General features: G+C 52.4%; 2 protein-coding genes across 5 annotated transcripts; one reads left to right on the top strand and one right to left on the bottom strand.

Moving 5' to 3' along the window:
- LOC141742110 (uncharacterized) lies at positions 1 to 12,865 on the bottom strand. Of its 4 annotated transcripts, none has more exons than XM_074583596.1 (3): positions 12,730 to 12,865; positions 3,787 to 3,893; positions 1 to 2,496 (listed from the first exon to the last, which is right to left on the bottom strand). In XM_074583596.1, the coding sequence occupies exon 3, from the start codon at positions 2,480 to 2,482 to the stop codon at positions 1,061 to 1,063; it is 1,422 nt and encodes a 473-aa protein (XP_074439697.1). In that variant the 5' UTR covers positions 2,483 to 2,496; positions 3,787 to 3,893; positions 12,730 to 12,865; the 3' UTR covers positions 1 to 1,060. The 4 variants fall into 4 exon arrangements, with proteins under 4 accessions (XP_074439697.1, XP_074439718.1, XP_074439703.1 ...); XM_074583617.1 differs by having other exon boundaries at positions 1 to 2,493; XM_074583602.1 differs by lacking the exon at positions 12,730 to 12,865 and adding an exon at positions 3,995 to 4,377.
- LOC141737590 (uncharacterized) lies at positions 3,163 to 10,651 on the top strand. Its single transcript, XM_074572533.1, has 9 exons — positions 3,163 to 3,201; positions 4,332 to 4,462; positions 4,696 to 4,702; positions 5,193 to 5,243; positions 5,436 to 5,494; positions 6,190 to 6,332; positions 8,741 to 8,956; positions 9,342 to 9,436; positions 10,002 to 10,651. The coding sequence occupies exons 1-9, from the start codon at positions 3,163 to 3,165 to the stop codon at positions 10,500 to 10,502; spliced, it is 1,242 nt and encodes a 413-aa protein (XP_074428634.1). The 3' UTR covers positions 10,503 to 10,651.
- Positions 12,866 to 13,197: the final 332 nt, after the last annotated feature.

The following is a 13,197-nucleotide window of genomic DNA, read 5'->3' as shown; positions in this document are numbered from 1 at the left end:
GGAAAAAAAAAGGTTTTATTTAGGGTGGAAACACATAGGTAGTCATAAAACATGGCAATGTAGAGGAGGTTTATGCAATACGCGGTTGTTAGCGTAGTAATAAATGCAAATAGAGTAATTCCTAACTGCTAACACTGGACTTTATATGTTAATATTTTACAAACAACTAAAGAAGAGTACTCAATTGTAAAAAAGGACTACAAAACCGCAAACAACCTCTGGACTACCAGTAGGAACCCATCGAGTACCAATTCCAACTCTGACATCTTGCGGGGGGGGGGTATTTTTTTTTTTTTTGGTTAAACAAGGTAAGGCCACATTTTTGCCCACGTTTTGTTGACAGCCCACGTTGGAAGGTGCATCGAACCAGCAGGGAGAAAACTGACACAGACTAGCCACGGGCCACGTTCCGACTGGAAACGCACGAGCATCCCTGTTTCCTGGGCACAGCCACGACCGTCCTGCGTAGCTCAGCTGCCACGTCAGCCAGGCTTGACGTGCGGAGGTAGGAATTCATTGTCCCATGTCAGATTTGGAAAAGAGGAAGAAAAGACAAACAGATCGAAGTTCAGCTCCTAGGCCTTAGACTCAAAAGATTTGGAAGCGCCTTGTCAGACACTGGGTAAACTTACTACATTCATGAAAAATAAGGGAAGGTAACAAAAAAAGAGAGTTCCTAAGACTCCTACAGTGTCTAACAAGCCAAAGTTTTGAGTCAGAACCAACCTGGAACTTTTTATTTTCATCTTCACTTTAGTCAAAAAGTTATTTTACAAGACTGATTCTCCCAGTTGCTATTCTACCGCGTATTTACCTGATGCCCATTCCTCAGGCTCTCAGCGCTCTTCCTAAACCACCAGCGCTCAGCTCTTAGGACTAACTCCCTGCTTCCAGACCTCCTAATGTTTTTTGTGCTGCTGGGCTTAAACACCCAGCCCCGACACTTAGAGTTACCACAACTCCAGTCAGTCTCTTCGCGCTGTGGTTCTCATCACCCACCTTCTTCAGGTGCCCCCAAACACTGCTTTTGGTTCCTGGCCCAAACACCCGCTCCAGCCCTTTATGGCAGAAGTGAGCGGGAAGTGAGCATTCTCCTACCCACCGTACATTTATAAGGTCTCTTGGCCAGGTGGATTTTCAAATGCACTTTAAGCGTCGAGCTTTTCCGGAAGCTTTTCCCACACTCGCCGCACTCGTAGGGCTTGGCTCCTGCGTGGATCCTCAGGTGGGCACCGAGGGCTGAGCTGTGCCTGAATGTTTTTCCACACTCCTCGCACTTGTAGGGTCTCTCCCCGCGGTGGATCCTCAGGTGGACGTTGAGAGCCGAGCTCCGACGGAAGCTGTCCCCGCACTCCACGCAGATGTAGGGCCGCTCCTCGGCGTGCGTGGTCTGGTGCTTGGCCAGAGTGGAGCGGTCGCTGCACCTCCGGCCGCACTCAGCGCACTGGTAGGGGCTGGGCAGGAGGCCGCCGTGGTACATGGGCAAGGCCTTCCCACCGTGGATCCGGCGATGAGTGGTGAGTGCTGAGCTCTGGCTAAAGCCCTTCCCGCACACAGGGCACTTGTAGGGCTTCTCGCCCGTGTGCGTTCGCATGTGAGTCACCAGCGAGGAGCTCTGCCGGAAGGTTTTCCTGCACTCGGTGCACTCATATGGCTTCTCTCCCGTGTGGATCCTCTGATGCCGAATGATGGCTGAGCTGTCCCGGAAACGCTTCCCGCACTCCTGACACTTGTGGGGCTTCTCTCCGGTGTGGACTCTCCGGTGTATGATCAGGGAGGAGCGGTCACTGAAGCTTTTCTCGCACCGGGGGCAATGAAAGGGTTTCTCACCCTTGTGGCTTCGCTGGTGGACGATGAGATGCGAATTCTGGCTGAAGCTCTTCCCGCATTCGTTGCACTGGTAGTGTCTCTCTCCCGTGTGGGTCCGCTGGTGCCTGATGACATTGGACCTCTGGCTGAAGGTCTTCTCGCACTCGTTGCACTGGTAGGGCTTCTCACCGGTGTGGATCCGCTGGTGTTTGATCAGGTCCGAGTTGCGGGTGAAACTCTTCCCACATTCAGAGCAGCTGAAGGGTTTCTCTGCCAGGTGGATCCTCTGGTGCTGGCTCAGGTACGAGCTCCGGCTGAAGCTCTTCCCACATTCGGGACACTCGTAGGTTTTCTCTCCCACCTGCTGAATCCAAATGGCACCGTTCCCACACACAGGTGGGTCTGGCTTGTCCCCAGCAAGGATAACCTTGCTGATGTGGGCGCTACCACTGTCCTCGCACTCCCAGACTTCCATCCCACAGGGAGTCACCATTCCCAGTCTCTTTCCAAAAGACGTCTCCACCTCACTTTCCATCTCCAGCTCCTGCTTGCAGTCCTGTCTTTGATCGGTGTCCTGGAGGGTATCTCCTGTGAGCTTTCTGGAGGGGAACAGATGCAGTTCAGCTCTGATAGGACTTTCCTGATGAAGCTTGCCCTTCTGTGTGTCGCCCATGGTCGTGTCACCTGCTGGAGTGAACAGAGGAACTAGCAATAAATAACCCCCCCGGCTTCTCTGTGGGAGAAGTCCAACCAGGGCAACCGCAGAGACCTGCTGCACGTCACCTGCCATTAGCTAACAGCCCAGGAGCCAGCTCCTCGGTATCTTCTCTGGGCAGAATGAGGGCACGGAGACCGAGGAGCATGGGAAGCGAGTGTGACCCAAGGATGGGCGGCCACTGTGGCACCGACTGCAAAGAGGGTCCTCTGTCATAAAGTCACAGCCCTAAAGGACAAAACCTGTCACTTGCTTGTCCTCAAAGTTCCCATGCCTAGCGAGGTTAGAGGAACATCATCACTGCTCTCCTCAACAACCCCCACTGTAGCTGCTTCTCTTCCCGTTGCCTATGAATCACTGCTCTTCTTACAGCATTCCCATGCTTAATCAAGGAAGCAGCCAACACCACAGGAACATTCACCCTGCCAAGTAGACTATTTTCTTTCTTCTTTCCAGTCATAGCCCTTTTCCTTAAAAAGAAAGCCCTACATATTCTGCAGCAAATGGTATCTGGATTTTGTCTGCAGAACACAAAGGAAAGTGGGTGGAACGGTGAACTGTTTTATTAACCAAGCATGGAAATTAACATTTAGACTGAAACATTTAGAAGCTCCTGGTTTTTTATTAGTTATGCGTATATGGAGAACACACCTTGGAAATGGATGCTGCAGTGTCAGGTAAGCCAATTAGCTGGGTGGCACTGCTCACAGAAGTAACATTGTCCTCTTACATGTGGGAGGTCAGAATACTAGACAAATGCAGCAGGATAAACCCCTCAGATTTTGTTTCGGGTGATCTGCTGATTTTGGAAGACAACACCACACTAGTTATACTGATTTCCAAAGTTTTGTTCACAACACTCAGGGCTGAGAAACATTTGTAGTACAAATAAAGGTAGAACACCAGCCCAAGGCATGCACCCCAAGACAGCAAAGTGACCAATAAAACATTTAAAATGTTCTCAGCGTGAAAGGAAGAAAAAGCCACACTTTGGTTAGTTATGCCTTCTAACATTCTGAGTATAGTCTTTGCTGAAAAATATACAAGATTTGATTTCATTTTGGATAGGCTCTTTTTTAAAGGATGTTAGATTCTCCAGGAGCGTGTTTCATCTGCCTACGAATCTGCCTGAAAGCAGAATCTATATAGCATGGGAGCGGAAGAGGCAGGATGAGCGTAGAGCGTGCAGCACAGCACATGCCAAATTTTCAGCATTCAGCTCTTTTCTTCCCTTCCCAGACATGCTCTATTTAATTTCTCACCTTGTGAGCAGTCTCTCTACTGTCTCGGTGTTTAGCTGCTTCTGGCCGCAGAGCTGTTTCTCTTCACTCCATCCAGGAGGTTAAAGCCCAGTCAGGGACTGCAGATCCTGCTCAGAGGAAAGAAAACAGATGTAATAAATACCCAGCATATTAGCGGTGCTGTAGAGTGAGATTACAGGAGAGTAAGTATTTAGGAGACGAAAGCAACCTAGACCAGAGAAAAATGACACCCAGAAACAAGAGTCAGGGTCACTGTCTGCTCTGCCACACATCGTGACGCCACCGTTTAGGTCCAGTAATGAGAGCCAGCTCACATAGCAAAGATGGGCTCAACTACACATGCTGCGGAGAGCTGCCTGCCAGCTTGCTGCCTTCTCACAAGTGTCTGGATGTTCCTTCTGCTGCGCTTCCAGACCAAAAATGCCTCCTACTGAGTTTTGCATAAGAAAAAAATATTGATTCCTCAAACCATTTTTTCTCCGTCCCCTTTCTTCCTAATGAACTAAATGAGCACATAATGTAGTTAATGCCGTTCTGTTCTGCAGGCAGAGGAAAGGTGCTGCCTTCACAACTGGGCTGCCTTCTGCCACTGCCTGGCGTCTCATTTGTTTCCTTTACCGAAGGAGTATTGCGCTTGGTTGCTCTCAGTGGCCCAGCCAGGCACGCACAGCTCTGGGTGAGAGAAGAGATTTTGGTCTGCTCACACATTATCGACAGCAGCAGTCCGAAGGCCGAATTTCCTGTCCTGTGGTACAGAAAAATGGCAATTTGGCTGCCTCGTTCCAGAAGGTGTTTACAGGGCTGGTAGCAAGAAGAAAAACACTCACACACAGACCTGTTTATGCATGAACACCGAGATGGTTTAATCCGCCAACATGCAGTCCCACTTCTCAAGGATCTCTTTTTCAGAGCAGAAGTAAGCTGCACAAGAGCGGGATTTGTGGGATAGAAAATTAGGTCACCCATTTAGCTTTAGCACTACATTTGTGCAGCGGTACTTGTACAGAGGCATTTTAAGATGCTGAGGGCTCAGTGACATCCTAGAAATGTACAGGTTACAGAAAGAAAATGCCTAAAAACCACACGTGTGCATGCCAGCTCTGCAATGGTGTGGCACCATTTTTGTCACGTGGATTCCCACCATGCCAGTACAAACAAGTGTAAAATTACTCACGACTGGGCGTTCGTCAGAAAAGGAAATGTAAACCAGCATCTTGTCCTTCCAAAATGATAAACAAACTGAACTGGCTGCTTGGTGGTGTATCAGAGGAGGGCATTGTGATAGACATCGGTTGCCAGGCCATCCCAAAGGCAGAGGGAAGACTTCCACACCTGCATAATGCCACGATGATAGAAGAAGGCCCCTGATAGAATGGCACGCTGACGTTTTGTTGGCTCTGCCTCAGCCTGGAGTGACGCCCTTCCTGCTCCCCAACGCCTCCTTCACGGTGGATTTGGTAGGCATCACCCCTTGGGGAGAGGGTGTTTCCACTCCTCCCGGCAGCAGGCAGCAGCTGCAGGCTCTGGTCCCAGGTATGAGGCAGGGAAGCCAAGGTCTTCCTACCCATAGGACATCCCCCCATCCACCTATGAGACAGTGCTGCTTTGCAAGCAAGCCTCACCCTGCTGAACCATCCTTCTGATTTCAGGAGGAGAGAAACATCCTTCCGGACGAGCACATGGTCAACATGCACCCTAAAACTGGTGGGTGAGCACCTACAGAAGGCAGACAGCCGATGCAGGAGATGGCTGATGCTGTGCAGAGCCAGGCAGGTTGTGGGATACAGCAGAAAAGCACATTGTGTGGTGTGTAGTAAAGATCTGTCCCTAAACAAGATGGGAAACCTGAAACGCCACCAAGCACCTGACAGGGAGAAGGTGCTGGTCTCCAAGGAAACCATGTTTGGACAAAGCTGAGTCCCCAAGGAGCATCCTGGCTGATGAGGTACCCTGGTCCTTTTGAGGAATGAGAGAGGTGACCTGTAACGTGGGGAGGTGATGGGCCACACCGAGCTCCCATGATGACAGACAGATGGAGGCCCCAAAGGGGCTGCCCCATGAAGGACATGGCTGGCCAGGAGCAGGCAAGCCACCACCAAGACCACAAGCCTTGGGGAGGCAGGAGAGGCACGGAGAACAGAAACCTGCCGTGGATGTCAACACGGGGAAACCAAACATTCTCTGTGGGGGCTTTCTCTGGGTTTGGACCCCATAGCACAGCAAGGAGGCGGGCAGGCCCTGCTGCCACAGGAGGTGGGCCATGTCCAAACTCAGCCTCAGGCAGGCAGCTGACACTGCCCTCCCCGGGGCAGGAGGGGAGGCAGAGGGCGGCAGGGGCAGCTGAGGGAGGAATGGTGGGAACAGAGGCGTTTGTGACACCACCAGCCATGCCGCCTCCCCCAGGTCTCCTGGGCAGACCCAGCGGGGCAGGAGGAGGACGCAGGCAGGCGGGCAAAGCAGCAGAGGTGACACTTTTGACAGCACAGGCTGTTACAGCACCGCTCGCATTGCGATGTCGGCCACATGGGCTTGTCTGGTTTTGTCCGGTGAGTAAGAAATGTCTCTCCTTCAAAACTGGTTGTGAGGAAGGGCAGCCAACCCTCCCCCAACGCTCCTCAGCTTTGGCAATCTGGAGGCGAGAGGAAGAGACAGGAGCACCTTCGAACGCCTCAGGTGCAAAGACCTCAGGTGCTTAAAATGTTGCCAGTCTTCACCCGTCGGAGCTAGTATTTTATTCATCAAGAAGGGCCAGAGAGTAACCAAGGAGCCGGGGAGAAGGAATTGAAGCTGGATTCAGTGGGCAGAGGCTGGAGCAGAAACAGAGACTGGAGGCGCTATGGTGGGGACAGCTGGGCACGTAAACCAGACACGAGCACAAAGGCAGAGATCTGGACTTGATCCACAAGGCCAGAAGGGAAGAGCTGGCCAGGTGAAGCAACAGGGGAGGCAAGAGAAAGAGGTCTGAGAGAAGACCTTGGTTAAAGACAAAGAGAAAAGGATATAGCTGGAAGAAATTGATAGAAAGGCCAGGCTGCTCTGGCCGCAGCCTGGTGGGAGACCATGGAGGGGTCCCATGTTCCCCTGCTTTCTGCAAACCCCCCCAGTCACCTGGCAAAGTGTGGTGCTCTCCTCTCCTATTGCCTCACCGAGTGCTCAGTAACCCCCGCTGTCCTCTTGGGGAGAATGTTACATGGTTTTGTTTGATCCTGCTGCATCTACATCTTCCTGTGCAACCTGCTCTAGGTGACCCTGCTCTGGCAGGGGGGTTGGACCAGATGATCTTCAGAGGGCCCTTCCGACCCCTACCATTCTGTGATTCTGTGATTCTGTGATACAGACACATAGGTGTTAATAAGATGGCATAGGTGTTAATAAGATGGCATAGATGTTAACAAGATACAGGCCATGAGGAAGTTTTTAAGTTTGTTTTTACCAAAAGAAAAAAAAAAACAACAAAAGATGTCATAGGTTAAGACACTATGACAGAGGTTGCAAAGTCAAACTTGGAGCACACCTGAATCACAGTCATTTTGCCATCTTAGATTTGTTCCCTTGTGCATGGATGTAGTACTCCAGCTCTTTAATTTCCTGGCTTCACTGTTTTCACACGGGTTTTGGCTTTAGTCCCTGGATGGACATTGCCTTTCTAATGAGCAGCTATTTGGTACGTTATGTCACCCTTAGTGTTCAGTGTTTGACTCTCTGATTTATTTACTGATCCCATTTGAACTCTGCTATAGACAGAATGACTCATTTCCTCATGAACTTTTAACATACTCTGTGTTTTAGAGCTTCACAGCTATTAATTGGTTTATAGTGATCTTGCAAATGGCAAAATGAGGGCAAAGAGGGATTAAAGTCAAAAACATCCACTACTTTTAGAATCTCAGTTTGAGACATCTCAACCCTGGCTTCTCAGAGTACATGCGCTAATGTAGCACTTACTTGCCATTCCAAATACACCACATGCAGACTCCAAAACTGCAAGAGAGCTCAGCCTTCCTATAAAAGGCAACCCACAAGGTAAGGAAAATGACATTAATAACATGCTCAGAAACTTGGTACTTGCCTAGCATCACACAGGAGCCTCTGTGGTATAGCCAGGAATAAAACCTACTTCTTGGAGGAGTATCCACAAAACTACCCTTGCCCTTCCAGCATCTGCCTGACTCATTCTTCCATACACCTTCCAAGCTGTGGGAAATGAGGCAGATGACCTGCACATAGCAAGTGCCTAACCCCAGCGACTGATTCCCTGCCAGAGCAGGTCCATTCCCTATACTGAAGGAGCTGCAAGTCTCAAGGAAAGAAGAGTAGCTTGCTGTGTACTTGAAGAATGTATAAAAAGCATATGCAAGACGAGGTGAAATTAAGATTGCACATGACGCTTTTATTTGGGCACATCTAACCTCCAAATGTTGGATTTCACAAGCTTTCATAATGTTCTTTACAGGGAAGAACTGGCTGTAAGTTTTGCATGAGGGTTCAGTCCATGTTTGGACCATTGTAAGGGCATACACACATCCACTGGGGAATGCTCTATTAACTCAAGGGGCCTGGACCTACTTATCCAGAGGAAGAGAATTTTCAGAGGCCAAAATCTGGAAAGGAACCAGTCTCCTTGCTCCAGCCCTGATAGCAGAGCTACATTCCCAGTTTCAGCCATAACTTCCAAGACATTTCTCCCAGTTCAGGATTTGAATCTCCAGAGCTTTGGTCAAGGTACCTTAGCCGTGTACTGTCCCCAAAATCTTACACCCCTTTCAACATGGGGAGAGGAGGTTTTCCCCAGGTCTAGACCCCCATCTTGAGCCTGTTACTGCATTTCCCATGTGCTGGATCCTGCACCCAGAGAAGACAACAGAGATCTGGGTTCAGCCCTCCAGCTCCTCTGCATGTGCCATGGTTAGCGTTTCCTTCTCCCCCTGACTCCCTGCATTTTATTTTTCACCAGTGCTCTTGGGTTGGAGCTACACAGACGGCCTTCAGGCTGGGAAAGCGCAGCAGCTGGGAACACCACTCTCCAACCAGGAGTACCGTCAGTTCTTCAGGTCCCTCCGGGCCACCCACCGCGCCAGCACTGCCTGCCTCCTTCGTGAACTGTACGGCTGCCAGAACCCCCTGGTCCGGAGACTGGACGAGTACGAAAACCATGGAGTCATCCCTGAGGGTAAAGCCAACCGTGACTCCCAAGGGCAGGCAGATGGATGGGGGTCCTGCATGGCCAGCACTAGACCTGATTGCTGGAAGGGGAAGGAGACTTGTGAGCCAGTGGAGGAGAGGGGTGGGTAGCGATCCTGCAGTGAGAAGACATCTGCTTATGAGCATCCTCTCTCACACTTGATTGCATCCACGTGTGTCCCCAGGGCCAGCCTCCTCTCATGCCTTGGGTCATGGAGACGACCAAGAAGCGGTAGCGTTTCAGGGAGGCCCCTGAATGGCACGGTGGTTTTCATGGAAGATGCCATTCAACAGTGAGGTTATTACTGAGAGCTGGTGGGACCCCAGCACTGAAGTTTATCACTGAGTTTGTGTCTTTGTTTTCCTCTTTCTAGGGCCCATATGCTCTGAACTGCCAGGAACTCTTTTCTTCCCTGACTTCTGCACCTTTTCTTTTTATCGCTGTACTAGGAAAAGGTACTTCATTAAGGTGAGTTATTTAGCTGTTTCCTAAAGATCATGGTATGCTCTGAGCAATGATCAGGAAAAAGGGAGAGCCTTGAAAATAAGAAAGTGGGAAAACAGGAGGCTAAAAGACAGGGATGACAGAAGAGAGCCATGGGCAGCCCACTTTCCAGGGGTGCTCACACCAAGCTGACTAGCTGACAGATGGCACTTTGAGCCACTTGACAAAAAGGAGACTTTGGGGAAGGTATTCTTGAAGAAAATGAACCTCTGAGGACCACCTCAGCCCTTATCACCAGCTCTCACTCCCAAGCAAGATGAGACAATCTAGGCTACTGCAGGAGAAAGGGCGGGTGATTCATGGGAAGAAAAGTAAGGAGAAAGACAACTGGTGGTCACAAGAAGAGATTTGTGGGGAGACTTAACCAGGAAAGGAGATGAAGGTTTCTTTCCTGTCTTGGGCTCATCTTTGTAGGGAATGGGAAAGATGGGATTGTGCATTGAGTGCTAACCCCGCAGAACAGGGGGGTGGCTAGGTGCCTACTGCCCAGGCCCGCCATCTCCACAGAGGTGTGTTTTCTCCTCCACAGAGGATTGCATGCCCAGGAAAGACAAAAGCTGAGCTGGACAGCACACAAGCCTTCAACGGCATGACTAGGAGCAGTGATGCCATGTTGTCCAGCATCTTTAGTCGCCAGCCCCTATTTCCGACACCTCCCACAACGGCCCAGCCAGCCCACCCCATCCCTCACACGGAAATAGCTATGATTCCCAACTCCTTACCTGAGGTCACACCACGGTCGAGGAAAATGCAACTAAATCCTTCTGACCCACAAGCCACAAAAGTGGCAGCCAGTGGCCAGCAGCAAAGACAGATGCCCACCACTGATTTCCAAGATCTCCTCCTGAGGCTGCAAGACACCCATGTGCAGAGTGCAATGCAGACACTTCAGCAGTTGTTGACCATGGGGAAAGCAGTGGGGGAGGAAGAGTTGCAGGCTGCCGCCCAGAAGCTGCTGGTGGCCCTGAACCATGCAGGTGTGTCTCAGTCAGCAACCAGCACTGATACAGGACACAGAAGAGAGAAGTGAGCAGCAAAGGAGGGTCAGCCATTGTGGCTCTTCTACGTGGTGTCGAGTCAGACACGCTGTCTCAGGGATGTATGGGAAGATGGAAACAAGTGAAGGTGTCCTCCTTCCTAGCCCTCAGGCATCGTCAAGGTTGACAGTGCTTCCCCAGGCCAACAGTGTGGGAACCAAGGGGAAAAGCCATCTTTTCCGCGTGCACGGTAAAACCCAGGCATGTGAAATGGTATCGCTCAGGATTCAGGGAGACAGATGTTCTCCCCTCAGCAATAACTGTATTGAAGAGATACTGTCTTCTACCCGCTGTTGTTTGATTTGGGAGATGACTAGTCTTGAATAAAGCAAGATGGAATAATAACTATTTTTTCCTGCTTGGGGTTGTACCTCTACCGCTATCTATCTGTCCTTGGCTGAGAGATGGGGTTTGTTGTGTCATTCAGTGAATGTCATGGGAGAACACTAGTCTTTCTTCATGAAGTATAGGTGTTTCTGCTCAGAAGCATTAAGGGAAGAATCTTCTTTGGAAGTATGTGCATGAATAGACACACATATGCACACAAGGGGTGCTCTCTAACTGCAGGAAGGCCTTACCCTGCAAGGGAGCTGCTGGGCTAACATTCTCCTTGGATTGGTGTTTGTGTGTGGTTGTCACCTACTTCTGAAATAGATGCTATGAAACACACAGGATAAATATTCATATTAAGAATCTCCTCTTGTCTCTCTCAGAAAATCAGAGAGTCTGATTTATGGGAACTTTGGCTGAAGTGCTGTTCCTTTTATAAACACTGGATATACCTGTAAGTAAAACCATGTGAAGCATCTGGAACCAGCAGTTGCTGTTAAAAGCAGAGTGGAAACTCTCCAGGAACCAGCTCTGCTTTTCTGTGTCTCCGCTCACAGTGAGTTCAGAGCTACCTCAAACCTACTCTAAACTCCAGTGGTTGGTCTTGGCTTTTAAGAGACCCCCATTAAAGTGAGAATCATAGAATCATAGAATGGTTTGGGTTGGAAGGGACCTTAAAGATCATCCAGTTCCAACCCTCCTGCCATGGGCAGGGACACCTCCCACTAGACCAGGCTGCTCACAGCCCCATCCAGCCTGGCCTTGAACACTTCCAGGGATGGGGCATCCACCACCTCCCTGGGCAACCTGTTCCAGTGCCTCACCACCCTCACAGTAAAGAATTTCTTTCTAATATCTAATCTAAATCTCCACTCTTTCAGTTTAAAACTGTTGCCAATCCCCTACTCACCCCTCCTCCTACAGACCTTCCTGTAATCTGTTCCACCGAGGGCTGTGAGGAGAAAGGGGGCAAAGGCAGGTCTCCCTGGGGATGGACAACACCAAGCACATCCCCGTGGAGAGGGTCGGGGATGTCAACCTTCCCTTTACTCTGCCCGAGTGACACAAACACAGCTGAGCGAAATACAGGCTCTGCCTCTACCCATTGAAGGAAGTCCTTGGAAGATCTCAAAAACAGGTCCTCCACTTGTCCTGGGAAGAGTAGTCTTTCACAAGGCCAAAGGCAGGTCCCACATGGGAAAAGTGCAAGCCCCTGAACAGGAGTGTTTGCTTGCTTTCATATGGAGGACTGCCCAGCACATAGCCCTTACTGTGTGGGACCCTAACAAAACACCGGCTGCTCTGGCCTCACCACGGCACCCCAGCTCCTTCTCCCTAGAAAGAGCCCAAAGCTGTCGCATGCAGGCACCGGGGCTTCGCATCCCCTCCGGCTGCCTGGACAATGACAGCTCCTCCAGCCCCAGCAACGGGGCAGCCCTTGCAGCACCCTTGCCTGCCACCACCACCCTCGGCTCCCGTGCCTTGGTACACGCGTGGGGTGCCCAGATTTGTCCACAGGGAGCCGAACGTGAGTGAATTCCCTACCCAGATGGCTCCGGCCGGGCCCTCCGCGATGCCACCTTTCGGCTGCCCTCCCCTCCGGGGCGGCGGGGGGCCGCAGGCCGCGGAGAGCGGCTCACCCCCGACCGTGCCCGCCCGCCCCTCATCGGGCGGGGGGTCCCCGGCCACTTGCCCGCCCCCGACCCAGCGCCGCCCGCCCCGGTCCCCCGGCGGCCGTGACAATGTCACCTCGTTCCCCTACCGCGGCGAGACGCCGCGCTCCCGGCCCGTTACTTCGTGGGGCTCCGCTCGCCCCGGCCCGGCCCCCTCCGCATCCGACCCCGCTTTTGTCGCGGCCGAGGAGCCGCGCTTTCCCCCCGGCGGACTTACCGGGGCCGGGGCCATGTGCGCGGCGGAGGCGGCGGCGGGCGGAGGCCGAGGCGGGGGCGGCGGCGGCGGCGGGGCCGAGGGGAGGCGGCGGGGCAGGGGGGCGGCGGCGGCGGAGGGGCCGGGCGGCGGCGCTGCGGGGCCGCGGTGCGCCCCGATCGGCTCCGCTCCGCTCGGCTCCGCTCGCTGGTGTTAACCCTTGTCTGCGCCGGACGCGGCCCCGCCGCCTCCGACGGGGCTGGGGGAGGGGGGGAGTGTCCCCCAGGGCCGCCTCCGGGAGGGAGGCTCGGCCTCGGCACGGTGCGGGGCAGCGGAGACCCGCCGGGGGGGCGGCGGGGTCACTGTCAGCCTCGGGGACCGGCGTGTCCGAGGTCCCCGGCAAGGGGGGTGGCGGGGGGCGGGCGTGGGTTTGCGTCCTGCTGGGACGCTCCAGAGGCGAGAACACGGTCAGCTCCGGCCACGTCTCGTCCC

Source organism: Larus michahellis, chromosome 1 (assembly GCF_964199755.1).
Source record: "Larus michahellis chromosome 1, bLarMic1.1, whole genome shotgun sequence".
Taxonomy (NCBI): Eukaryota; Metazoa; Chordata; class Aves; order Charadriiformes; family Laridae; genus Larus; species Larus michahellis.
Note: the sequence above shows the minus strand (reverse complement) of the source record. Positions and strands in the feature narration are given on the sequence as shown.

Coding starts and splice junctions, on each gene's coding strand:
- LOC141742110 (XM_074583596.1), bottom strand. CDS start 2,482: ATGGGCGACACACAGAAGGGCAAGCTTCATCAGGAAAGTCCTATCAGA.
- LOC141737590 (XM_074572533.1), top strand. CDS start 3,163: ATGGAGAACACACCTTGGAAATGGATGCTGCAGTGTCAG. Junction 5,244..5,435: donor CCTCCTTCACGGTGGATTTG/GTAGGCATCACC, acceptor TTCTGATTTCAG/GAGGAGAGAAACATCCTTCC. Junction 6,333..8,740: donor GGCTTGTCTGGTTTTGTCCG/GTGAGTAAGAAA, acceptor ATTTTTCACCAG/TGCTCTTGGGTTGGAGCTAC.